Genomic DNA, 27520 nt, shown 5'->3' with positions numbered 1-27520 from the left:
TTCATACAAGAAGTTCAATGCAGCATTATTAAGAAAAGAACAATGAAAACCTAAATGTTTAATAGTGCAAGTTAATTAAAATCAATTTTAGAATGAGAAAGTCTTTGAAGGTGAAAAACGAGAAACAGAAATCCAAGCTTATAAATTACACACACACACACACACACACACACACACACACACACACACACACACAGTAAAAAGCCTCTACACCGAAATGTTAGAAGTTACCTCCATGTGGTAAGATTACAGATGATGTAATTTTTTCTTTGCATTTTTGTTCTCTTCATTTCCTATAATGAACGTGTTGTGACTTTTGTAATTGGGAAAAAACAAAGTTGAAAAAGAAAACAAGAGAGGAGATGGAGAGAGGGAGAGCGGGAGGGAGGCAGGGAGGGAGGCAGGGAGGCAGGGAGGGAGGGAGGGAGGGAGAGGGAGAGAGAGAGAGAGAGAGGCACAGGCAGGAGACCAGGCTCTCCAGGAGCCTTGGCTGTCTCTAAAGCGCCCTACCACTCCTCATCTGGACGGCATTCTACCACCTGGCCTCCTCCACGGATCTGGAGCATGTGCAGGAAGTCACATGGCCCACGAGCCCTCCTGACGGAGTCACAAGCACGGCGCTTGCTGCTTTACAGAAACTGTCCTTTCCTGAGTCATGGGGTATCTCCCACATTCCTCCTTGGGGGTGGTTCTGGATTTCCCTGGGAATCACAGTATCCTCCGAGGGCACACTTACCCACAGACAGCTGAAGATGGTGATCGGAACAGGATGGGATCTGCCCCCTCCTGCCAGCGCTGTGGTGGCAGCAAAAGAATAGTCAGGAACTAGCTTTCTTCCAGTAAGAATTGTTTTTAATGGTTTAAAAATGAATCTGTACAAAACCAGCACCAACGTTTGGTGCTTCCAGTCCATGGGGGACCCCAAGGGTCTCTTCCAACACTATCTCTTGGGCCAGTTGTGCCTGAAACCTCTGCAGAGACAGTATGAAAACAAAAGTTATTTCTTCCAGTTTGGCTGGATGTTTGCTCTCAGCCTGCATATAAAATATTGCAAACCTTAATGATGCAGAACCAAGGGAGAGGGGTTCATTCTGGGGACTGGAGAACTGAGCAGAGCAGCAATGTCCCCCGGCCCAACCTGTCCCCCCCCCCCCCCCAGAGACAAGGGCGTCGGCTGGGGCAGTGCTTAGAGGCCCAGCGGCGGTTGGCTGAGCTGACCAAGATCTAAAGGCAGGTTCCTTGTTCCTCACGCCACACCCTAGAGCGAGTCCTCTGACCTCAGGGTCTGCTCTAAGGACGAGGGTTTCATGCTTTGAGCTAAAATATTCTCCAACAGAGACAACCCACATTTGCTCACTGATTTTTTTCTCCTTCCTCAGAAACAGGCTCACCGAGGAAAACTTAACACCCATTTGCTGTGGGGTGACCTCAGGAAACTGCACGGATAATAGAAAGAGCTAAGAAGGACTGGAATTTGGGTCCTGGGTGCAGTGACTATGACTTGTATGTGGCACCCCGCAACCCCCGCCTCCCCCATCTCAGTTTTCCCGTCAAAGGGAGGGTTTGGTCCTGAGATGCTCTCTGAGCCTTCCCAGTTGAGACCTCTGAGCAGAAACTGGAGCCATGGCCCCTACCACATACCTGTCTGACTTTCCCGTTGGAAAGGACATGCTTTTGTTTCCCATTGACTGTTTCATTTTTTTGGCTGCAAGGCATTTCTGAAAAGATAAAGAAGCGCAGAAGGTAAGATACACAAGAAAACACACCTGAGCTCAGATGGCCCCTCCCAGACTCCAGCACCACTGGTGTAACTTTGGTTTTCTCGCCACTGGACATTTCGGGGTATTTTTGAAGGTGAGGCTGTTAAGAGGAGCTACTAAAGGAACTGGGGGGCTCCACACAGGCCTCATATTCCAACGCCAAACTTTCAGCCCCGTTTGGCTTCGACAGGCACCAACACCCACACGGGGCAAACGCAGGCCTGTGCTGGCACCAAAGGAGAGTTTTTGGCCTGTGGCTACAATTCCCATGGGAGCAAACACAGAAAAACACCCTTTAAAAACCACATGCCAGCTTTTATAATCTCTTCAAAAAATCTTTTTTTATTGCTGGAATAGTTGATGGGCATTGTCTGTACGTGGGAAGAAATGAGGTGAGGGAAAAGATATGCAAAGGAAGACGATTCCTGGATGAACCTGTGTTCCTAGCAATGGAAGAGGTAAAAACTAAGCACCACGCACAAGCTAGACTTCTCAAGGGCGTTTCTCACCTTGCCAGACGGGGTCTGCTTATTTGGATCAAACTGGGAAGAAGGTTTGGATTTGCTGTTTCCTGAAAAGTAAGAGGAGAGAGACGCCCGTGATCACGTAAATGAGTTAGTACACACGCAGGCTCATTACTGGACTGGGCACACAGTACCCAGGAAGCGAGGGCTGTCAGTTTGCTACCCCGGTTATGAGGAGGGATTTATGGCTGCTATAAACGCCCTCATCATATTCCCAGGAGCTAAGGGCGGCCCGAAGACCCGGCTCATTTCTCACAGATCTATTCTCAGAAGATCAGGGGCAGCACAAAAGCACTGGTCACTTTTACAGCAAGCAAATCCACTCCGGTCTCTGTGAGCTGGGTGATGCCACTGTCGTTAACCTGGGCTAAGGTCACAATCCTGCAGAAAAGACCGTGTGGACCACCTTGCCCTACCTTTTTTTCTAAAGGACAAGTGGCAAGGAGGCGGAGTCAGAAATGCCACCTGTAGCCCCTCAAAGTAGATGGACTCTCACCGGCTAAGGAACCAATTTCATCTCATGGGCATGAGGTTTTTTCAACATACAAGATCTTGAGAGAGAGAGAAAGAGCGAGAGCGAGAGAAAGAGAGTCGGAGAGTCTGTCTGGGAGAATATGTGTTTCTGGGCATAAGCTATTGAGAGGAAAGATGGGGCCACTTTCGCACGGATGCCATCTTGCTAAGCCACTATAGCGGCTGGTACAAATTAGCCCCAGCGGCCGCAGGGGGTGGTGATGGGCAGTGCGTTTCTGTCTGGTCACCGCTGTTTCTCTGGATTTTTGGTTAGTGCCATGTCTTGGGCAGGACTGTATCTGTGCCTGAGTGGAGCTCTTTCTTTACACGCTCCTTCCATCTAACATGGCCAGACATTCCTTTTGGGTCCCCAGCTCTGGCCTCACCAGCAAAAGCCTTGAAATCCGATTTGCTGTAGTCATAAGGGGTAAAGCTGTTTTCTGGAGGAAGATCTGGGTCTTTTGGCTTCTTGGAAATTTTGAGTCGTTTCTTCTCTTGTTTCTGTTCTGTGGTCTTTGGGTCACTTGTTGTTCGCTCTCTCTTCTTGGCAGCGTTTTCGAGCTGTAGATGGAACACACCCATAGGAAGGAAGCATGGACGTATGAGAGGAGATAATCCTGCGCACTTCCGGTGCGAGTGCACTGCTAGGGCTTCAGCTGCCCACTGTGCTATAAAATTCGATTCAGTGATGGGGAGAGGGGTCCTGGCTGGGAGTCTGAGGTGGGGCTAGTGCCAGGTAGAACAAGTTCCTACTGTTTCCCTGAAAATAAGACCGAGTCGGAACATCAGCTCTAATGCACCTTTTGGAGCAAAAATTAATACACGCCCCAGCGTTATGTTATATTATTAATTATAGCACATTAAAGACTGGGTCTTATAGTAAAATAAGACTGGGTCTTATATTAATTTTTGCTCCAAAAGACGCCTTAGAGCTGATGGTCCGGCTGGGTCTTATTTTCAGGGAAACCGGGAAGCTGGAGCATGACATCAGGCCATTGGAGAAAGGCAGGGTGAGCACTCGGTGTGCGTACCTGGGGGGTGGAGGGGGGGAGCATTTACTAGGGCAGAGGGGGGCACACAACAGGCCTCAATACCTTGTCTACTGCTAGCCAGAAGGTATGGTGTATTTACCATAAACACAGTGGGAGAAATCATCTAAGAGGAATTGCACTAGAAAGTTTTCTGAGGGAAAATGAGGCAGGCACTAACTGACAAGCCAAAATGAACTGGAAAGACAAAGGCATTTAATCTGAACCATAGGGTCAGCCCTCCTGACATTTGAGGACCATCCTGACCATGACCAGGGCATCTCGTTTCCCCAAAGGACAAGCGGAAAAGCCAGCACGTACGGCAGCCTGCTGTCGGACAGACACAGCCTGTTCCGCTGCTGCTTTGAACTCTTCGTTGGCCTGGTCCCGGGCAGCTGCAAGAGAGAGCACTGGCCATGGAGTTCTGACTGCAGCAGCCAGGGCTCCGTCCCCACCTCACCAACCTGTCGCTGTGGTTACTGGGTGAGGGCCCCTCCCTGCTCCTAAGCCTCCTTTGGGGTTTCCGTTCCCCACCCGCCCCCCGGTCTCTGAAGGATGACTGCCTCACTCTCAATCTGACACCTCGTATCCCTCCTCTCCCAAACCCATCTGGTGGCCTATCTGACATCTCTGAGGACATTTAATAGCAATCTCACCGACAACATGTCAAGGCCCCGAACCAACGCCTCTTCTGCTTCACACTGCTTCCTCTGTAGTCTTTTCATGATGGCAACCCCACCTTTCTAGTTCCTCAGGACAAAACCTTCTTGCACCCACAGCTCCTTCCTTTTTCTCACACACCACGTCTGACTCATCATCAAATGCTGTTGGCTTTACTACGGGGTACGTCCAGTTCTGACACCTTCCAACACCTGCTCTGCTACCCCGCGGTCCAAGCCACGTCCCCTCTCACCCGCATCACCGCCGTGTCTCCTAGCTGCGCTCCCGCCCCCGCCCTCCATGCTCTGTTCTCGATGCAGCAGCCAGTGACCATTGTGAAGTGTAAGTCAGTTCACATCACTGAACTGCTCACAGCCCTCCGAGGCTGCCCAACTCACCTGGAAACCACCCACTGCCGCTCTCCTCCGTCACCTCCTGCCTCCTCCATGCCCCCTCGGCTTCATACACCGGCCTCCCTGCCACCCTGTGAGTGTGCCCAGCGGGCCACCACCTGGAACACTCTTCCTCTGGATGCTGCCATCTGCTCAGTCCCGCTGACTAGCAACTGCCTTCTCTCACCACCGTGTAGAAAGAACCTCCACACACCCTGGTGCCCACCCGCCCCCAGCACTTCCTGCCCTCTCTCTGCGTAATGCCTACTGCCATCTGACAGGACAAACATTTAGTCGTTTATTGTCCACTGCCCCTCAGGAGCAGGGCAGCCGCCCAGGGAGGAGCTATGTCTGTTTAGCTCACTGCTATACCTGGCACTCTGTTAAACGGCTGAATAAACAGAACGATGTATCGGGGCTATTCTTTAACAAACATACTTGACTGGTTGAGTTGACAAGGAAGTGAATGCTACCTGTTTGCTCAGCTGCCTTCTTCTTGGCACTTTCTTTAGATTCTTTTTGTACCTGTACCTGGCTTGCCAGCTTCCAACGGTTGCTGATCTATAATGAAAACAAAAAAACAAAACAAAAAAACTCCAAAACTCAGCCACCTAGGAATGCTTTATTTTATTTTATTTTATGTTTTTAAGGAGGGCGCAGCTCACAGTGGCCCATGTGGGGAGCAACCTCGGTATTATCAGCACCACGCTCTAACCAACTGAGCTAACCGGTTGCCCCATAACGTACCAATGAGGTGGCACAGGAAATGCTAACCTGGTAACTACACACGTTCTAAGTCATAAATTCCAAATCTGATGACACAAAAAATAAAATCTCATGCTGGTTTTATTTATAAAATACTTATTAGGACGGAAAAGTACAACTGTGTTCCAGGAGGCACTGGGCCGACGCTTTCATATCCATCATGTCATTCAATCCCTTCTAGAATCCTGGGACAAAGGTCTCCTCACCCCACTTTAGAGACAGGAAACAGGCTCAGAAAACTAAGTAACTCGTCCACGGGGACATGGTTAGTAAATGGTGGAGCTGGGATTCCAGGCAGGACTTCTGCAAGTCTGGTGTGCGTGATGGCACCACATTTACCTGTGGCATTAGAGCACATCCAGGTGGTATTAAAGGTAAGCACGGTAGGTAAGGGATGTGTGGTGACTGGCTGTGCTATAACCAGTGGGGGGAGGAGGAGGGAAGGCAAAACCTCCACCTGACTCCCCATTTCTAAAAACCACAAGCTAATCACCAGCAACAGGGCTGAGGCCCATCAGGGTTTGGGCCTGATTCTCGCTGCCTAATGAAAGGGCAGAGGGAGCCAGGCCACCCATCTGATCAGAGCAGGTACTTCCTACAGGGAGGAAGCAGGCTTTTAACAGACAATTAACACGCTGGCTCCCAGGAACATCTCATGGGGATCCAGGGAAGGTGTTTTCTTATTCTTATTCATAATGCTGTTAAAAACAAACCAAACAATACAAAACAGAGTGTTTTAAAATTAAAGCTGTCACCTGTAAGAGCCTTAAATATTCACAATGTAAAAATGCATGAAGCTGTACACTTACTATCTGTGTACTTTACTTCACGTACATTAAGCCTCAATTTAAAGAAAAACAAAACCCAAAACCTGTTTCTTAAAAGGTTCCCAAATGCTTTCGAAAATGAGTTTCAAGTTCTGGCCCCTCTTTCTAGAAACAAGGCTTATCTATAGAGCGTTGAATTTTTGCATTCATTTTCAGGGGGTTCACAGATGGACTTGTTTAAGACAGAAACCTGGTTCAAATAATTAGGAAGACCCTTTTTCTTAGAAAGTCACTTAGAAAAGATGACAAATCTACTTACTTCGTAGATTTTCGATGACGGATCAAACTTTGCTGCCTGAGAAATGTGAGCGTGGTGTTCTAGTGAAGGCAGAAACTAGAGAAACAGAAATAGTCACGTTAAATGGTGGAAAAAATGGAATCTGGACCCAGACACCAGTGACTCTCAGACGGGGGTTTCTTGCTGGTTTCATCTCGGGAGACCTCATCTCCCAACCTGGTCACCAGGGACAACTGACACATACTGTATGCTCTCCGAAGACCCCTGGCTCCTTTTCTAGGCAAAAACACCTTTGGCTGCAGAGATCTCTGCTTACCTGGCAGCCCTAACATACACAGCTGTTACTTACCATCCTAAATGGATTTTCGAAGGACTCCATTATGTTTTGGGCTTTTTTCTGTGCAACTGTTAATGGACCCTTTCCATTTTCCTCAGCACTAGGTTCCTGCAGAAACAGAAAATGACCATTTATAATTGTAATCGTTTTCTGACATTAAGAGGCAAGCAAGAGAACAATAATCAGGGCTAATGTTTTGAAGCGTCTCCCATGTACAAGGAGCTAGAATAGCCTACAACAGCACACTGCAGGGCATTCAGCGCGTATTTAGTGAATCGATGAGTCTCCCTCTGTCCTCACAGCCTCAGAGGCACGCGGCGTTATTCTCACCATCTTGCAGGTGAGGACACCGAGGCTTGGAGAGGTTAAGAAGTCTTCCAGAGCCTGACAGCTAACGGGCAGAACAAGGATTTAAACCCGGGTCTCTCTGGCTCTAGAACTTGAGGTCATAACGCGATCCTCACCTGAAATTTACAATTATAAACCTTTACGGGTAATCAATGAAATGATGCAACAGAATGTTGCTTTCAACTGGGTTCATTCATTAAACGTGTGTGCTGTCCTTTTGCTTACTCTGTAGTCACGTCCCCGCCATGCAGAGCACAGGAGACAACAGCCTCTTGTAGACTAAGTGGGCCCCCCATGTTCCCTCCGGAAGTGCATGCTCACATCTCAGCACCTCACCGCCTCGACGGCTCATTACCTCTGTGCTCAGCTAGAGCTCCCAGACTTCTTTCCTCACCAACTCCTGAAGCAAGACCCAAGCTAACTTGATGCAGTTAAGTGAAAAAGAAAGCTAACTCCCAGGTAGTACGCTTTGCAGGTGGCACTTCACCTTCCTGGCTCTGGCCCCGCATTCTAGCGTGATGGCTTGGCTGTGAACTGTAGTCCTGTAACCTACCAAACCACCCAGCTTTATGTCACCTAACATTTGCTAAGCCTGATACTTGTCTCTATGAGAGTCGACGGTATTGCTTCTTTCTTGGTTTCTCCTTTCTAGAAACTGATGTTTCCTTTCTAGCACGTCTACTGTTTGCAGTGTTCCGACTTGCGTCTGTATTTGCCTTTCCTCCCTGGTCATTCCAGGATTCATCCATCCTGGCCAACAAATGCACCCTGGTCTTCCTTTTGCAAAGAACCTGTAGTTCAAGAACCTCTCGTTTCTGCCTCCACTAGATCGCCATGCACACGTTTCTCAGAGGCCTGCTGGGTAGGATAGCCTGGGGTCAAGCTCTGTCACAACCCATCGCATATTCTGGGAACACAGCCAGGCCCCAGTTGGCCACGCTGGGTCTCTACACTGAACGGAGTCACTACCTACCATGACTCAGTGTCCTTCCGGAAGGGAAGTGAGTTTGTACCCACTTACTGTGCCTGCATATCCTGCTCTTCACTTCCTCTAACGAAGCACCGTGTAGAGAAACTTTTCCAAGTTTTCTCTTTTGTGTTCAGAGCACCCCTGGACGGGCTGGCATTGGTCAGGCAGGTACAGTAGCACACACTCTACAGTCCATCAGACAACGCCCTCCAGCCCTTCCGGGCATCAGGCGGCTGTGTGGGACACGTCCTGCCTGGGTGGCCCTGCAGCCCAGGCCCTCCTCCCTGCCAGGCATTAGTGAGTATCAAGATGCCAACCCTTCCCTTTAGATTTCCTCACACAGAGCTCACCGAGAATCCTCCCCCCACCTCTCACGGACCCCCTCGCCCAGAGTAGCAAACCACCCTGCCCATCTGTCTCCATGCCTATCCTCACTGCTGCTGGGTTTTACTTTGGGCATTAGTCTCAAAGGCAGATGCGACGCTTCAGGAACAAAAACCCAAGCAATCTGCGGGTCTACAGTACTCACGTTAAAAAGCGTGATGACGGCAGTAGCGATAAGGCACTGGGTACCCAGCAGGGCCTCCTCCTCTTCCTTTTGTCTCCCGTCACAGAAGAGGCTTGCCTGTTTCTGTGCTGGCACAGGCCCTAGGGGGACACACATCAGCGCGCTCAAGGCCTACTGGATTGCATACCAGGCACTTTCCCAGCCTCTGCAGGATTCCAGGGACCTCGATATTACCGTTGGTTGGGGTGACAGGATACCCATCGGAAGGGGCATGGGAGCAGTCATGAGGTCCAAAGAGAACATTCTCCAATCTCTGCATCAAAAAGAAACCAACAGTCCACAGTGAAAAACTTGCAAGCAGGCAGAAGCTTTTCGCCTGCAGTGTTTGGTGTTAGCCTGACAGGGAGAATTATTTTGCAGTGGCTTGGACTGATATTTTTCCAAAAGAAGAGACAACAGATACATCACTCTACCTCAGGATTGGGCAGTGGTCCACTCTTCTTCACTCCAGCTGCAACTTCAGACTAAGAAGAAAAACAAAGAGAATTTGAGGAAAGTTGCCTAAACGTTGAGGACACTTTTTTTTCTTCCTTCAGCACAGACTGTCTCCCTTCACTAGACTGTTTTTCAAGAGTCTAGAGATTTTCCTTCATCCCTTTATCCCATCCAGTGCCTGGCACTATAATTACTGAGTGCTCAGTAAGTATTTGTTGAATCAAAGAATAAAACCTTTTATCATGACTAGGTACAATACAGAGAGTTGCAAAGAGCTTAAAAAAGATTCTCTCTAGTAACTAGTGTTTCTCTCTTTACTCGGACAAACTGTGGAGCTAAGAAACAAATTTGAGCATGAAGATTCTTGTTAAGTGTGTTTATTTCAGTTTTTTTTCACCTCAAGGGGGCTGATTTTAAGTCTTCCTGCATCAATAATCTTTTGAAAAATTACAAACACGGTTTACCACACTGATAATGCCAGAGGCAATATGTTAAAAACTGTCCCAATAAAACACAAATCACAACCTGCAATCTGCGTGAACACTCACCGCAGACACAGACGCACGCTGGTGCACCTCACACACTCACAGAGACATGCGCAGCCATAGTTTTGGCTGGATTTCCTGCTTTCACCTACATTTGTCTAAACTTTAGCATCTCCTTCACAAAATTAGCTCTTCCTAATTTCCCCATTTCTACCCAAGGTGTGCATATTTTCCCAGTCACCCAGACTTTGTATTTGGAGCTGTCTTTGACTCTACCTCCATGACCGCCAAATCCACCTGCCTTTCAGAGAACACTTAGCTTAGTGCCCAAAATGAAATAGCAGCCATTTTCATCATCTGTTATTAAGTCCCGTCAATCTTTTCTTCTGATGATGCTCCTTGTATCCGTCCTTTCCTTTCCATTTCTGTGACCACCACACCCATCAGGGCACTACCACTTCACATCTGGACCACTGCCAGGCTTCCAAAATGAGCTCCCTGCCCTGAGATCCCCACTCCATAGTATCGCACCAGGTTAACTGCCTCTGAACAGCAAACCAACCCAGGCATCAGACATTACTTGCTGTTGGATTATCAAAAATAAGGTCACAAAACGAGGACAAGCTTTAGCTTTTGACTATCATCAACAGACACACCCACTGGATTTCCTAAGCCCTGTTATTTCCTTGGTGTATTTTTTTCAGAATGGAGACCAGGCTATGTGTGTAGGAGGCTACAAGGAGGAGGTGCTGACAGACAGAGCAGGCCTGCTGAGGTGGGAACCTGTAGCAGAAAAGCTGCTTACCTTGAGCAGAGGCATCTCTCGAGCCTGCTGGATTAAAAGGTGCATTTCATTGATCTGCTGCCGTACCAGAGGTGGCACGGGGTTACAGCAAGCTATGATGCCCTGCGGTTCCCTGGAGACAAGTAAGAACACACACACTCGTCACTTAGGAAAACAGCCCGCAGAGGCTTCCAGACAGGACCGACGGCCAGGTAAAGCCGGAGCGCTACAGCTAAGGTGAAGACAGGGAAATACTCAAGTCAGGGAAGCCCAGGCCGGCTGCTCAGGCACGCACTGCCCCGCACCAGGCTCTGAGCAGACCCCTCTTACAACCTGCCTCCTACTAATGGGGAAAGCTGGAGAGAAGTGCCATGGCTTCTGCAACGGGATGAACACCAGAGTATGAATTTTGACTCCATGCTTGTACTTCAATTAACATCATGAAACATTTAAAATTCTGAGATGCCTTCATTGGGAAGAAAGTAACGGTGAGAGAATCGGAGACTTTGCTCTCTTAAAAGTGGGTGCTGATGCCGCAAGCTTGGACTCACACTGGACTCCATAAAAGTCATAACCACTGAAATGGTTCCAGTTCAGAAGTTTTAGGTCCTACATGGCGGCCCGAGGGCAGAAATTCTGAATTCCTTTGCGAACTTCCTTAGCGCCCCAATCTTCCCTGAGCGAACCAGCCTTGAGGTAGTAACACTCAGAGAAGCTTGATTTTGAAGGACAAAACTCCTCTCCTGAGAAAGTCAGGAAGTGCTAATCAGTTCTCAGACTTACTTAGGCAGCTCTTCAGCTATCTTCAGCATCATGTGGTTTGGCAGTATGTATCTGGAACAAAACACACAATGGGACCACATGACATTCAGCCAGTAAAGGTTATAACCAGGGGAAAATGTAAACCACTTTTAGGGGGGAAAAAAAAAGGCCCTTATTTCCTTGTTACTGGCTGGCCCCGCTCGGTCTAAGAGAAATAGTAAAATAATCTCTAATCCCTTACCCGTAGCTTTCATCTTCCCTCCGAGCGGTTTTATCTCTCCAGGCAAAAAGCAGCTGAAAGGCTGTCAACTGCTGTGTGTTGAGGTGCTTCTTTTGCTTTCTATAGAGTTCCAGGTAGGACTCATCCGTGAAGATAGGTTTGACGAATTTCTGCAAAATGGCACAGCATCCTCAAGATCAACGTGAATCAAAATTGAGCCCTGAGCTCTTCAAAACATTTGGCTCTCTACACAAACGTGAGGAGCAATGGGAAGAACCGGGACCTCGTCAGGAACGAGGAGGGGTCCGGGTTTGCGTGTCGGGCGTGGAGTTACCTTGAGGCAGATGTCCCGGCTGCGCTGCCACACCACCTGCAGCTGACTGGGCTGCCCGTTGCCCCGCTCCCACAATTCCAGCCTCATCTTATCATAAATGTAAAGCAAGTAATGGGTGTCATCTCGGGCATAGTTGAGCATTTCCTCGGGCAGCGGTCTAGAATTGCAACAGAGGAAACGATTTCACTAACTCCCCCCAGGAACAGCAATTTACTTTGTCTCCTCCGTGGGCACTAAGACTTGCTTGGCTCCTGATAGCAAAGATTCTCTCACAGCCAACACAACAGTTCTATCAGCCTTCCTTTAGAGATGCTGGCATGTAGGACGGGAAAAGAGATTAGTGACTTCTTCATGTATCAGCTGCACCCTTAGGGAGGCAGCGAGCCGGCTGAAAATGAGCAAGCTGAGCAAGAGTTCCAGAAAGTGGGAGGGACTCTAGTATAATCTTATACTATAGTCTACACTTCTTAAAAGACGAAATCAACTCTGTACCTGAGAGTTCTCACAAGTCTATGGGAGATCATCTCATACACACACAACCATCCCTACTAGGGAGAACGGAGTTTCAAACAAGAGATGGGAGCGGATGAGCACTGACACGACACGTCTCTTCCAACCACTGTTCCACGAAGCACAGTGTAACAGGATCAGCCCAGCACAACTCATTATGATGCTACCGTGCTTCCCTGAAAATAAGACCTGGCTGGATCATCAGCTCTAATGCGTCTATTGCGTCTTTTGGAGCAAAAATTATGTAAGACCAGGGCTTATATTATAGTAAAATAAGACCGGATCTTTTATTGATTTTTGTTCCAATAGACATATTAGAGCTGATTGTCCAGCTAGGTCTTATTTTTGGGGAAACATGGTAAAACTTCCAGTTTCACTTATGCCACTGCAAACAGCTGGAGAAAAGCCCGACAACGCATGAGTCAAAGAGTATCATCGGCTGAACACAGGCCTCCGTGGATGAGGTTAACGAACACCGCGCCTCCTGTGGCCCTTTTCCCCGCCAAGAGCGAACTGACCGTATTCGCCAGTCAGCCAGCTGGTACTGCTTGTTTGAGTCGACACTGCAGTAGAGCTTGAGCAGATGATCGAGAGAGTGTCTGCCCAGGTTGAGAAGGCGTGCGGCCTGATGGGTGTCAAACATGTTCACTACATACAACCCGAAGTCTTTCTGTAGCCATTCTATGTCTGAGTCAGCACCATGGAAGACCTGAAAACAAAATCAGAACTGTGCAGTACAACGCGTGGGAGGCCGTTCTGCCCCTAGGTTATTAGAACGCCGGGATGAGAAGCCAGAAGAGTAGGATGGGCTCAGTTTAAATGTGTTTCAATTTGAGCCACAGCCCTCTACACTCCTAACTGCACACCCTTAACGTCTGCCAACAGCCAATGATTCTAAGAAAGCAGCTCTGCGAGCTTCAAGGGGAGTCATTAAGTTCAAGCAATCTTGATGGCACGGCTCGTTGCAGAAGTCATTAAAGTGATTTAACAGTTTTTTTCTGGGTGGTAATGAGCTAAGTCTTAGCTGTTTTAACGGATTCAGAAACAAAAGCAGTTTAGCATGTGGTACTCTAGAGTAGGAAATTACAATGATGCCTCTCAACTTCATTGGGTCTAAGTTGAAACAATGAAACAGTCAAGTGAAAAGCAGTTAAATCTTGCACTCACACGCAAGCGCTGAAAAAGGCTGACCTTAACAATAGCTGGGTCTGTGAAGCTCTCATTGAGGATGTACATGTCACTTCGGAGCTCCAGGGTGTCAACGATGAAGTCTTCTGTTCGGGTGGAAATCTGCATCAGGCAGGTCAGCCCTAGGAAGCTCCTGTAAGAATGGTGCTAAAACACGAGGAAGAAGGGAGGACAGGAAATAAATGTTTCATGAGGCTTTCCTCTGCTGATTTTGCAGTCAGTTATAAAACAAAGTTGTAAGATGATGTTTTTAAAAAACATTTTATTATTTAAATGTGTTTTTCCAGGACCCATGAGATCCAAGTCAAGTAGTTGTTTCAATCTAGTGGTGGAGGGCGCAGCTCAGTGGCCCATGTGGGAATTGAACCAGCAAACTTGTTAAGAGCACCGCGCTCTAACCAACTGAGCTAACCGGCCTCCCCAATAAGATGACTTTTTTACCAAAAAAATAATTTAAATGAGTATTAATTTTATATTTCTCGAGTAGGTGAACTCACAGAAAATGTAAAAATCTCTCTCAAGGTCATTTACAGGTTACCTCCAAGTCCACAGCAAATTCTTGACACTTCAAGAGCTTTTCGTTGAGTTCCACTAGTTCATCCAGGGACGACACAAAATGGCAGGGTGTGTCTCCTACAGGTCTGTATAACTGGACCACGAAAGTACAGGTAGAAAAAGAGAGGAGTGTTAAGAATCATCCTAAAGCACAAAATGAATTATCAGTCCGAGAAATGGTTCACAATTATAACCTATTATTTTAACGTCTGTAAGGAAAGCCAAAAGTACCGTCAACTAATCTAGTTATCTGACTCTTCCTGGGCTACTCAGATGCCAGCCATAAACTGTGCTGGGTTTGGTACTAACCTGGGGTTGTGGCTTTTGAAGGGCTGAATCCGGTGGAGTAAAGTGATCTAGTTCATACTGATAAGGGTGTGCAAACCTGCATAAATAACACAAAAAGAAAAATCTTTTTCATTCATTCCATGATTCAAGGAACAACTGCTTTCATCCAATTTGTAAAAACAAATGAGAAAAGACCCTTGTGAAAATATTTTCTTTCTATAAAAGTATCATTATTTCAATGATAATTCAAGTCAAAAAATTCAGGTGATACTTCTGACCCTGAAAGTATGATCATTAAAAATCTACTCGTTTATAAAAATTTGAGCACTTATTTGCAAAACAGTATATGGCTGGTGTTGTGATACCACAATACGAAATACATAATTCCTTGTGGTTTGAAATAACAAATCCGTCAAGTGAGAGAGGATGGCGCCGATATGGTCATATATTAATGTATTTCTTCTGTTCCTCCATCATATGCTTGTATGAAAACCCTGAGTTTATGGGTTCCTTGAGGGCATGGCTACCTCTCACTACCTTTAGTTCTTTAGCACTCAGCCTGTGGCTTACAGTACAGAGTCGGGGCTGAAGGAATGTTCAGACAACTGGCTATATGTGAGAAAAAGAGCAATACTAACAAAGCTTTCATCACCTTTTTTCTTTATACTGAAGGCAAAGTCCTTTTGTCTGTTTTAAGTGCAGTTTTTACAAAATGCTTATCCTGCTAGTGAAAAATGCCTTTTCCTTAGTGAATATATGGCGAGCCTTACCTTACTGAGTCCCCACCTAACAAGAAAGGCAGAGTGGTATAGAGGAAGAACAGTTTTAAGAAAACTTGGATTTCAAGGTCTCGTTCTATGGGCAGTGAGCATCTCTAATTCTGTTGTGACACCTATACGACGGGGAGGAGAGCACTGCGACCTCCCAGGAAGGCACTGAGGGTTACAGCAGAGGACGTCTGCGCAGGCCCTCTGCGAACACAAACGGGGGCTGTTATGATGAGATCCATGTTAGGATACGGACAAATCGCCTCAATTCTTTGTATTCATTCACACGTTTTACAAGAGTGAAACACAGTGAAAATGTAGCATAAAGACAAGCAGCAGAAAGTTCAGACAGGCAGACACTCACATGTCCTGCTCCACCTGCTGGGTTCTCTGCTGATGGATGAAATCTGCCAGAGCAGGGGGGACATCCAAGTCCTCAGGACGATCTTGTGGGCGCTCTCGCCTTTCTTTAGAGAGAGCTGGAGACCCAAACAGTGGCAAAAACACCATCACAAAAGACATAGACACATTCACGTCTTATTTACTTATGGAGGTTAACTGACTCCCTTTGAAGCAAGGAAGGTGGGAGGGAGACCTTTTCCTCTTTGTTTGTTTTTTGTTAGGCAGAGTTTGCCCTACTTACCCTGAGGGAGGGGTTTCTGAGCATTGGGCTTGATGAAGATTTTAGGAAGAAATGGCGTGTTGGAATTGTCAATCTTCTCTCGGAATTTAAGCTGAGGTCGGATGATGTTTTTCGCATGAAGCAGCCGAAAAGTTTCAGATTTTGTTTTTTTGCTATATTCTCCTGCCTATGATCAATGAATACAAATACTTTACAACATAGCAACCCTATGAATTAGAAAAATAAATTCCAATTTATGCCGTCTAAGAAGACGAGAGCATTCGAAGAGCCATTCATTTAGAAGGTGCATGTGGGGGACGGAGGCATGCAAAGTAGAGAAGATGGTGTCTGCAAAGTAGAGAAGGTTGTGTCTGCTTAGGAGAATGAGTTAGGCCTTGGCCAGTTCTGTGCCCAAAAAATTAGAACAGAAATGCAAATTAGAATGGGTAAGGCCGACATGAGAAGCTCTAGTGAATCTGAAAAGCAGCCCTCACCTTCCGGTTCCAGCTGGACACTATTGTTTTGGGGACCTGGAATCCTGCAGGGAGGACAGGCTGTTGATTCTTATTCACACCTGATGCTTCATCCAGTAAAATACCCTAAAAGTGGAAGAGATATTAGCTCAGTATCTTCCTTTTAGGGTTAACAGTTAATTATCTAAAAATTTCTAAGAAATACATTCAGAGAATTGTACGTGAGAATATATAAATATCAAAGTGAATAATTAAAGCATTATCTGCTCCAAGACAGGGCAGTAACACTTATTTAATTCTCTTTACAGTTATGAATTGGGCTGAAAATTAAAAACTCATTTAATAGTGTGATGTGGATCACCAAAATAATTATAAAAGACTCTAGAGTGCATATGTTAAACGTAGAAGGATGGTATTTAGAATGGGAATGAAGGGTGTCCTGATCTACTTAGTACTGTAGAAGCAGACGTGGAGTATCAGCTTGGGCACCACTAACAGAAGTGCACCCAGGTGACAAATGGTAGCAGGCCAGGACTTGAAATCATAAAATATGAGAAACCACTGAAAGATGTGTGGGCATGCAGACTATGGAAGAGGTGACTCCACGGGACAGGAGAGGATGATTTAAATGTCTGCAGGACCGTCATATGGTTGACTGTTAGCTTTGTCGTGGACGATCTCAGTATATTTCTGCAAATAATGTTCTGCTGTAGAATGAGCCCTAAACAGACAGTAAGCTAGATCGAATATCCACGTATCCTTCCAATCACGCGAGCTGGGATATTTAGCATGTTGTGACTAACATTAGAAACAGACTAAATTTTGGTTGGGCTCTGTATCCAGAAGCCTCTTATCTAGAGTGCAAATAGGAGTTGCAAGTCTGGCAAGACTTCTAAGGCACTTTAAAAATCGGCTTCCGGTGATATTCTGAAGTGATATATTTGAAGACAAGTGTCATTTTGGGAAAAAGGAAGCCAACTATCAGAAGAAAGGAATGTGTTACAGGCAAGAAACGCGAAACTTCCTTCTCATTTCCTAAGGTGCCTGGGTTACTTTTCATATTTTAAGAATACAAAAGCTTCTCGTTTGTTAGTCATCTTAAGAGTAAGGTGAAGAAGATGCAAAACTGTACTTCTGCAGAGCATTTGAGATCTTGCTCCCTGTCATATGTCGTCAGTTTGGCTCGATTAAACTCTTCTACAAAGCAATAAAAAAAAAAAAAAAAGGAGTAAGGTGAAATACTGACCACTCTTTCCAGAATAACATCATTGGTATCAACAAGTAAATCAAACTTGTCCTCCAACTCAGTCACTTTACTTCGGTCCTTAATGTTGCTTCGACACCCGTGGTACTGCATTACCCTACTCATGCTAAGGACAGGAAAACCAAGGTTAGTGTGTGCACTTGTTTATAATCAGGGAGAAAGCGTGAGAGGCCTCGCTCAGATTATTCCTAGTACTTTATGATCAAATGAATAGAACTTGCACCCTTATAGTGAAAAATGTTGTGTGGCCTTGGGCAATCCGCTACATCTCGCTAAGACTCACCTATTGTTAAGTGAAGGGGTGGAAGAAATTACTCAAAGCTTCCTTTAAATTCTAAAAGGATATATAATACTATGTAAATAATGTACTCTGCATTCACTGTTTTAACATGAAATCGAAAACATTCCCTAATTCTGTCATGGAACAGCTAAACAAAAATCAGTGTTTGTGTACTGTCTGTCCTAATACACTTATTAGAAGGCTAATACTTGTGGCTCCACAAGTTGTGAGAGAATCTTGGATCTAGGTTTTCAAGTCCTACATTAATTCAAAAAGATTCATTGTCTGTAGGTGCAAAACTCAAGATATTTTAAAAGTTAAACTCAAAATTTACCAAGTTTCCCTAATCAAAATCCATTGTCTTATTTTTACATTTCCATAGCTCTTTACAGCACGGAAAATTATGGTAAGAAAAAACACATTTCAGGAAAAATTACCTACTTTTTTATATTCATTTCTTTCAACAGGAAAAAACAGTATATAGTACTTACCACTGAAGCAACCTGTCTCCCTGTGTTTCACAAAATGCCTGAAAGCCAGGAAAACTTCGGTAAAAATCATACTCATCGCCAAACTGTGGTAGGCCCCCAGATGCTTTGGTGACTGCTACCACCGATCCAAGAGCAAACTGTCAAAAACCAGAAAACCAAGCACGTTTTAAACATGGATCCCCATTCACTCAGCAACTCATTTTTTTTCAACATCTAATATATATAGTAACACACTGTGCTAAATGATGAAGATATCCAATCCCACAAATATTCACTTAGTGCTGATTTTACCCCAGGTCCTGAGGATACAATGGTGAACACAAAACTAAGTTCTAGAGATTACATTCTTAGGAGAGTGGGGAGAGGAAGAACAAATACATAGATGAGTAATATTCAAACTGGCCTGGGTTTGAATCTTGGCTCGGCTACCTATTAACTGTGATCTCGGGCAAGTTATTTCATTTATTTGGACCTCAGTTTCCTCCTCTGAAAAATCGGCATTATTTAAGTGCCAACACCATAGAGTTGTTGAGAGGATTAAATGAGCTAATAAAATCACTTAGGATAGCTGCTGGCACAGAAGTGCTATTATTACTATTACTTCTCAAATTCAGATCCATGAGTTTCCTACAGGAATTAATTTTTGTGTTTTCATTTGGATGAGCATCTAAAAACAATATAAGAATATTCTAGATCCTTTGGATGACCAATTGATAATGGCTACTGCCCACAACTGGACTTACGTTTATGGTTCAGTTAGTGCCAAGTAGTCCTCTGATTAATTGTTGTGGGGTAAGGAGAAAAAAAACCTGAAGTGGTTATCCTAGATAAAAAAGATAGTTGGTCAAGTGAAGGCCAAATGACTTCACTGTGAATCGCGTAATAAAAGTTTTCCAAGAAAAAGAAGAGAGAAAGGAATCTGAGTTATGGTGGGGTAGCTGGTAGCTTATAAGCATGAACACACCCAATCAGGACCACGGCTAGTGGTCCAGGAACTATCAAAGCCAAACAAATAAATCAATAATAGCATCTGCTAACAATAACGTAGGTATGTGAGTGTAGTTTTTGAGAATTTGTAGTGCTAATTTACAAATTATTTTAGTTTCATGATTTTATAAGAGCTAAGCATAAGGCATTTAAACTAGTTTCATTTTTGTACATATTTAAGCAGCATTACACAAATAACTAAACGAACCCTCTCTGTGTTCCTTCGAGGAGGCATTGATACATATTCTATGGTACCTAGAGGAGGGAGAGTCGGTGACAGCTTGCACAGGTGACTTTAAACCCAGGTTTTGGGATTATGTAGGGCCGGACCTCAGGAGTGAGAAGAGGCACTAAAAACTATCTCGGCCGCGAGAGGCGAGGATGTAGGGAGCTATGGGCAACATAAAGCAGCCGAGACCCTCGGGAGAGTTGGTTGGTGGCTCAGGCCTGGGCGGGGGCGAGCTCGCGAAGGCTGGGGCATCGGAGTGACAAGCAAGCCCTTCTCACTCTGGAGGGGGCTCTCACACTCAGGGCTGCCTGGGCTCAATTAGGAGAATGAACGCACTGGAAGGCGGGGCTACCTTTAGTGTCCGCGTGCGAGGCCCCATCCCCGGAGGGTGAAGTGAGAGACTGCCTGGAGCGGGCAGCGGCCCCTCGATCCCTGCCCGGGGCTCCGCGTGCGGCCGCCCAGAGGGCCCGGGACTGCTTCCGGTCCGCCGCTGGAGGCTCACGGTGTCCCCGAGGCCCGCGAACTCACCTTCACGAAGCTGTCCGCGTCCGGAAATCCCGGCAGCACCATCTCCTCGTCGGACTTAGCCGCGCTCGTAGCCGGCGGGGCCTTGAAGTCCCGGGGACTGGGAACCGCCATTTTTCCGGCATTCACGGCTCTTCTCGCGAGAGTGCCTCGGGCCGACGCGACGTGCGCGCACCACGCATGTGCAAAGGTAGCCTTCGTCGGGGAAGCTCTTAGGGGGTGTGTGAGTGGGCGGTATCAGCCCTGAGCGCTCCATCCAGGGAACTTGACGTTTTTCTTTAACCTCATATTATATCATCCCAACAGTCCTGTGATTTAGGGTGAGACCCGGAGAACCCAATCATCCTCATATTTAAAGCCAGCTCCTCCCAACCTCTGGTTCCGTGCCACTCCTAGCCGCTTGAACTTGGCTCGTGCGTTTATCCCCTTTCTCTGCATCATCTACCTTTTCCCTGGCTGCTGGTTCATTCCTAACAGCCTACACGTATGCTGGCATCTCCCAACTAAAAGGACAAAACAAAAAAGCACTACTCCACCCCACACCTTCCAGCCACCATCACCTTTCTCTTGCCCCTTGTAAGCAAACTCCTGGAAAAGGCATCTGTACGCTCCCACCTTACTTACCTCCAATCACGTGTTTCTCTCCTTTACACCCCCGGAGCCACTCTTGTTCAGCCACGTAGTGGGAACTCAAAACATTTGCTAACTGAATGCCTCGAAGCGTTCTTGTTCTATGAGGGAGGCACCATTAGGCAGGTCAGGGGAGGGTTGGGGAAGCTCAGTGGGTACATATTCTAAGATCAGGGGTTGCACACCCTTAATGCAGTTCACTTGGCCTAGTAGTGTTCAATAAATATTAGCTTTTATTGTTATTCAGAACATCCTATTAACAGGATACTTGTTTTTTACTGTTTTCCCCCATTTGTGTACCTCGGGTACACAGGCCCCCTGGCAGAACAATAGCCTAGCCTAGTTCATTTAACAACTAATATTTTTGAGCACCTGTTTCATATGGTTTGACCTAATGCCACCTGTCCGGCTGTGCTGAGTGCTTTACATGGATTATGTCATCCTCATAGTACTATTATCCACTTTTAGAGGAGGGAAGATTCAGATTCTACCTCTGTTTTAGAGCCTCACATGGTTCCCTGCTGTCCACAGTATCAGGTTGAAACTCCTTGCCGTTGAACTGTGAGGCAGGCCAGTCTGGCCCCATTCTTACTTTCCAGCCTCCTTTTCATTCCGTCTTTTTATTCCCCACTGACCACTGAGGTAGACATGCTGAACTGTGAGGTGTGACTAAGTGAAACCACCATTTTATATATAAAAAATGGCTGAATACCTGCAATCTAATATGGCTCAAGTTAATACTCACCACTTCTACACCATATTGTGCTTTGACACCTCTTTTCTGCCGAGAATGTCCTCACTTGCTTCAACTGACAAGCTCCCGCTCATCCTTTGAGACACACGGCAAATGTCCCCCTTCCCATGGGGCTTTCCTGCCTTGCCCAGTGGCATAGTCGTTTCAGAGCCCCACCTGTGGCTCACACCCTGTACGTGGCGCTTCTCACCCCTTCCTGTCCTGGAGCTGTCAGTCCACTCCTGCATGATACTGTCTCGGCCTTTTCTGGCCTGTGAACACGCCCGAGGAAACAGATCAGGTCATGTAGATCCAGTTCCTTCATGGTCCCTAGTGCTCAGTGCTTAGTGAATGTTGAAGGAATAACTGATTCCTTTATGAACTAATAATTATGAAAAGCCACTCATACGTTTTTAAAATTCTGTTGTTTATTGGCACAAAAATTATTCAGATACAACATGGTGTCTAGACACGGCTACACTTTATATTTTGTGCATTTAGTTTAACATTTGTTTTGCTCATTTCCAACATGTAAGTAGGCCCTCCCTGTGTACAGCACCGCCTGACAGCACTCGTTCTCCAAGCCCCTGCTCTAAACACAGAGCATTCAGATGTCACTGCCAACACCCCAGAAGTAGGCCCGTATGGGCCACTGTCCTGCACTGTGATGCCCTCTGTGCATCGGCACAGCTGAGGTCACCCAGTAATCTGAAGAAACTCCCCTCCTAGTGGTCTGGGTCTGAAGTGTGTACATCGCAGCATCGTGGGTGAGGCAGAAGACGGACCTTTTCCCACCCATTTTGGCCCATCTCGCATATACTGTTGCTGCCGTCTACGGACCAGTGAGGTAATGGGATGGGTGAAAGTGAAGAAGGCGGCAGAATTCTGCACCGTTACGGTCCAGAATCCTAAGACGTGTCCTCCATGACCTGAGGCTTCTTGACTGCTCTGAGTTTGCTGTATTCATGTTGAGAGGCACGACTAGGCCATTCTGCGATCAGCAAACACTTACGATGAGTTGTGAGTTATGTCAAAACCCGTATTTCTAAAGTTATGGATCTTCTGTTCCCTAAAATCAATGGCTTGATTTAGGTAGCATTAACTGTGTTTACTGTCCTGGGAACCAAATCAAACCTTGTGTTTCTGACAATATATTCTTCAACAGCAGCTAGAAAGTTGGTTCAAACCAACTTTTTAATATACAGTAGTTCTTTTCATTTACATTTCAAAATATTTAACAAAGTTGAACTTTCCGACCATGGTTTCAGTTTAGTGGAAGCATATACCAAAGTACAAAAGGCTCAAGGGAAATGCTGTGGGCACGTCTGGGCCTCCAGTTACCAGAAAGGACACCTAAGACGACAGAAAGAAAAGGAATATTTTAATAATTCGGGCTTCTTCAAAGCTTTACACAGATATGAGTACATTGAACATGGAAAGACCAAGGTCTGACAGCCCCCGGGAGATTCCCTGAGATCTCCCAGCACTAATTGTGCAGGACACACTCGTCATTGCTAGTCAAGTGCGGACGCCTGCTGTGGTCCCAGGACACTTCCCCACGGCCCTCTCGCTCAAGTTTCTCCCTTCGAGCCTCGGGCAACTAATCAAAGCAGACCGAGTGGTCCTTGATGTTATAATCCCAGATCCAAAGTTTCTCTTTTCATCTCCTTCTCTGTCACTGCTCTGGCTTCTTTTACTTTGCCTTCCTGCATCTTGGAATTGACAGTAAAATCTAAAACGATCCCCCTCAAGATAAGGAAGCCTCACTCTTCTAAACCATTTAAAATGTAATTTTAACTTATTTTGGTATTTGCCTTCCTAATATGCATCCATATTTCTCAAATTTCTGCTTTTTAGAGCAATGAGCACACACAGTAAATACAAAATTAAAGAGATGTGAACTATGATTACCCTTTATGGATTACCACCCCCCCAATCTTTTCTGGGAGACTCTGGGTTTGGGGCACAGGGTGGGGTCCTGACTGCTTATTTTAACAAAAGTACTCCGAGACGCCCGCTCACCAGCCAATGTAGCACTGGCAGAGGTTTTCATGGGAGGTGGCTTGTTTGATGAGCAGCTCCACTTGTGTTGGGACATCCAGCGTTTCATCATGAGAGAAGTCCCGACCTAGGACGGGAGAAGCCCAAACATTGCGTCTGTACCTGGTCACAACGGCCTCCTGGCCGTTTGGATGCAGCACCAATCAGTTTATCCTCACGCATGAGTATTAAGGCTAGACAAGGGCTGGATTTTAAATCTCCCTCCATGGGACCTGAATAAGCACCAGCCTCCTTCTCCTAACACACACTTGGTTAGAGAGAGTCACGGCCTGCAGGCGGCTGAGTTCAGCAGCGGCACAGACCTGGCTGACGGGTTTCTGAAGATTTCTTCTTCTAACCCAGAATCACCCTTGAGTTGGCAAGTGGATGAGAAACCCTGTTCTGTTTCCATCCCACTAGCCTCCATCTTTGAGTCTTTCCTTCCACAGGGCAGTTGCTCCCATTATAAATTTATAATCTTCAACTTCCAAATGCGGCAGTACAAGGCTGGCTTATGTTGCTTCTTAGTCAACATGCCTTTCCATCTCCACAAGGATCATTTCAAGTCCTTTACTCTCCCCAAATACCCAAACCTCCCCTCTGGCTTCTCAGCCTCAGCAGATGCCCCCCTCATCACCTACTATGCAAGTTAATTATTTCACTGATCACAGTTTTTGACCCCTGATGTGTTCGAGGTGCTGGACTTGTTTAATATGCGCTTCCTCTTTGCTCCCATGACCCTGGTAGAGCTGCCCTCCTCCCACTTAAGGCCAAGTTCACCTGCGCTTTGGATCCCATCACCTCCTGCTTTCTGAGGAGCCTTATATTAATTACCCTTCCTCTCACTCATGCCTTCCAATGCTCCTTCTCAACTGCCCTTTTCTTACTGTTTTCTAAACATGCTCCTCTCTTCCATTAAAGAAACAAAGCCTCTCATCTAACCACTTCTCCAGCTACGCCCTTTCCTTCCTGCACAGCCGAACTTCTCAAGAGTTCTGAAATTTGTCTCCATTTCCTCGCTTCTCTCTCACTTCAGTCTCTTCAATTGCTTCCCTTGGTGCCAGGCTCATCCCAGCTCTTAGAAAGTCACCAATGACTTGGGGCCATTGTTGAGCCCTCCCCATCATCAATCCTTTTGATTTTACCTCCTAAAGATCTCTTGAATCCAGAGAACTGACTCTGGGTGGTGAACACACAATGTGAGATATAGATACAGTATTACAGAATTGTATACCTGAAACCTATGTAACTTTACTAACAATTGTCACTCCAATAAACTTGAAAGAAAAAAAAACTCTCTTGAATCCATCTCCACTGCCACCACCCTAGTCTAATCCACTGTCTAGGCTGGATGAGCGGCAGCTGCTCCCTCCCTCTGATCCGTTCCCCACACACAGCCAGGGCAGGCAGCATTTCACACAGTAAGCCCAGCCAGGCCCTCCGCTGCCCTCCCCACCCACTTAAAAACCGTCAGTGCTTTCCCACTGCCCTTAGGATATAGGAGAAAAACATAAGGTCCTGTAAGATCTGGCCCTGGGCTACTCAGATTCAAAACATTTTGCACTCGGCTCTTCCTGTCTTCCTTCTCTGGAGCAGTCAGACTGGCCACTTTCAGACTTTTCTTGCCACACTCCCTCCCACCACAGGGCACTTGCATGCTGTTTCCTGCGCCTGAAACAATCTGCCCCTAATTAACTCCTCTTTCAGATTTTAGCTCATGGGTTGGTTTGCTTAGGGAATCTTTCCCTAAACTCCTAAACTTAAATTATTGGCACGAGAGCTCTGAGTCCCTTTCTTCCACTTAACGCAGTGCTGCCCTTTAGATTCTGAGCCCCACGAAGGCAGGGAATCTGCCGTTTTTACCAGCACTGTTTCTTCAGCATCTTGCCCTTGTAGGTGCTCAATAAATAAATATACCATGATGACAAAACGTATGTGCCAGGCCCTAATGGTAAGCACTTGCCATCCCACATCTCACGGAGTCTCACTAGCTTCTGAGAGGCAGTCTCCTCATCTTCAGACAAAGAGACAGAGGCCCAGGGGTCACATGGGAAATGGTGGAGCTGCGGGCTCCGGCCTCCCCGACTCCCACCCACTACGTCACACTGTCTGGTCAATGGGAAATGTCTCCTTTTCAAAAGGAGATTTCTCGTCTTCCACACTCTCCACTCCATCATGTAACTGCTACCAAAGTACAAACAGGCAAGGACCAGAGTGGTCAGATTTGCTCTAATATCAAGTCATGATGATAAAAATTGTTTCCCTAAATTTGGCTGACTTTGGATCCAACAGAACTTTACATACTTCTGTTAAAATGAGATTAACAACATGACTTAACGTAAATTTATTGGTCATTAGAAAGGGAATCAGGGCCGTTAATTGATGGCTTCAGAGACACTCCAGGTAGCAGCATAGTCAACGTTTAGGCACCAACACCACTGGGAAATGGGGCTGACCACCCACTCAGGAGAGAAAAGTCTCTCCGATTTTATGATCCTTGTAAGTAAACACACATCCGCACTCACCCGTGAGCTTATCTCGCACTCTGTTAATAATCTGAATAGCTTTCTTATTTAGGGCCTCTGGTTTGACCAGGCCGTCTCCAACTGGAACACACAAAAGGAAAAATAACAGTAAGAATTAGATCATCACAACAGGTTCAATGGACGCCCTGCTTTTCCCAAACATTCACTTCTGTAAGTGTTGAGCAATTCTTCCTCTGTGTCTATCTCTGTCCTCAGAACAGAATGAGAAATTCATGGAACCTTTTCTGCTCAAAGGCGGTTTTGTTGCTTCATCTTATTGACCTTCTCGTGGAAAAACACAGCTGCTATTTTCTTAATAAGCTAGTCATTGGCCCAAGTCCTCAGAGGTTGGACTTACTGAAAGAATGAATAGATTCTGGCACTGTGGTCCCCGTTTTCTTATGGGCTGGTTCCCCAAGTTCCACACCATCCAAAATTTCTAGGAGGGAAAAAAAAAAGAAAATCAATTACAAAATTCAAACACCAAGAAGCCACTGTTCCAAGGTATTACCTCTAATTCTTCACACACTACCTTCCCTCTAACACTTGCCCTACCCACCTCAAAGGGAAAAGGAGAGAGGAAGCATTATGTAACTCTTTACATCTTTAAAAGTTTTTAAATCTGCAAAGCATGACTTTCCAAGCAAACAGCATTAATAAAATGTTCTGACATAGAGAATAAAAGCATGAGTCAATGACCTGGTGACAAACTTATTTGCTTTGACAAAAACTGGTAATAAAGAAAACTAGCTTTCAAGCGTCACACACACAACCAAAGCGTTATTCCTCGGAGGAAGTTATACATCAGTTCTGTGGAGGAAAAGTCCTCAGGCTTTAGGGTCACCCTCCACTGACCGCGGCCTTCCGCAGAGAAATTTCTAGAGTCAGAATTCAGTTATTTACACATTGCCCTCATACACCACAGGCCTTCGAGATGAAGCCTGTGATAATAACCCTTTTATTAATGACCCTCTGGAACTTACCTGTTAAGCCACATAAAAACAACCAGGCCTCCCACCACGTGGTGCCACCAGCCCTGGGTGCCCTAATTCCCCTCTGCACGCCACAGGCAGCATACAGAAGTCACCTGCTAACAAACCGATGAGGTGGGCCCTCAGAGTGCAAGTCTCACACACTTTGGATGAGACCAGCCACGCGCACAAGGCACCTCAGACACTGTGGGCGGGTCAGGCACTCACCAATCCTACCACGGTGTCCAGGGCCAAGTCCACGCCTGTTCCAATGCTGCTGTGACCCAGGACCCCAATTTCCTGCCCAGATGCCTTTTCCTCTCTACCCATCCAGATGCCATCCATCCAGTAAGGCTCAGCTTGAATTCCACTAAGTCAAGAGCTCCCTTAACTACTGTAGATCAGTGATAACTGTTCTCTAAGTCCCACAGCCCTTCTAGTCCAAACCAAATCACGTGGTCCTTGACTACACGGTGGGATGTACTCTGCTTA

At 46.3% G+C, this 27520-nt stretch overlaps 2 protein-coding genes across 4 annotated transcripts in view; both read right to left on the bottom strand.

Moving 5' to 3' along the window:
- Positions 1-830: 830 nt before the first annotated feature.
- Positions 831-20290, bottom strand: EXOSC10 (exosome component 10). 2 transcript variants are annotated; one of them, XM_019746781.2, is made up of 25 exons: positions 20133-20290; positions 18389-18525; positions 17600-17723; positions 16375-16479; positions 15902-16067; positions 15623-15737; positions 14513-14588; positions 14187-14297; positions 13652-13795; positions 12979-13169; positions 11951-12107; positions 11638-11786; positions 11418-11468; positions 10656-10767; positions 9344-9394; positions 9105-9183; positions 8892-9010; positions 7057-7152; positions 6729-6803; positions 5351-5438; positions 4147-4220; positions 3184-3358; positions 2270-2331; positions 1642-1718; positions 831-971 (listed from the first exon to the last, which is right to left on the bottom strand). In XM_019746781.2, the coding sequence occupies exons 1-25, from the start codon at positions 20241-20243 to the stop codon at positions 941-943; spliced, it is 2676 nt and encodes an 891-aa protein (XP_019602340.2). In that variant the 5' UTR covers positions 20244-20290; the 3' UTR covers positions 831-940. The 2 variants fall into 2 exon arrangements, with proteins under 2 accessions (XP_019602340.2, XP_019602342.2); XM_019746783.2 differs by lacking the exons at positions 831-971; positions 1642-1718; positions 2270-2331; ... (1 more) ...; positions 4147-4220; positions 5351-5438 and adding an exon at positions 5706-6340.
- A 1608-nt stretch (positions 20291-21898) lies between these two features.
- MTOR (mechanistic target of rapamycin kinase) overlaps positions 21899-27520 on the bottom strand; it is a 115676-nt gene continuing 110054 nt past the window's right edge. For both annotated transcript variants that reach the window (XM_019746727.2, XM_019746728.2), the window contains exons 55-58: positions 26416-26496; positions 26058-26138; positions 23515-23620; positions 21899-22845 (exon numbers count right to left, since the gene is read on the bottom strand). In XM_019746727.2, the coding sequence (XP_019602286.2) occupies positions 22830-22845; positions 23515-23620; positions 26058-26138; positions 26416-26496 (284 nt within the window). In that variant the 3' untranslated portion in view covers positions 21899-22829. The remainder of the gene's footprint in view (positions 22846-23514; positions 23621-26057; positions 26139-26415; positions 26497-27520) is intronic.

The sequence above is a fragment of the Rhinolophus sinicus genome, linkage group LG06, assembly GCF_036562045.2.
Source record: "Rhinolophus sinicus isolate RSC01 linkage group LG06, ASM3656204v1, whole genome shotgun sequence".
Classification (NCBI taxonomy): Eukaryota; Metazoa; Chordata; class Mammalia; order Chiroptera; family Rhinolophidae; genus Rhinolophus; species Rhinolophus sinicus.
Note: the sequence above shows the minus strand (reverse complement) of the source record. Positions and strands in the feature narration are given on the sequence as shown.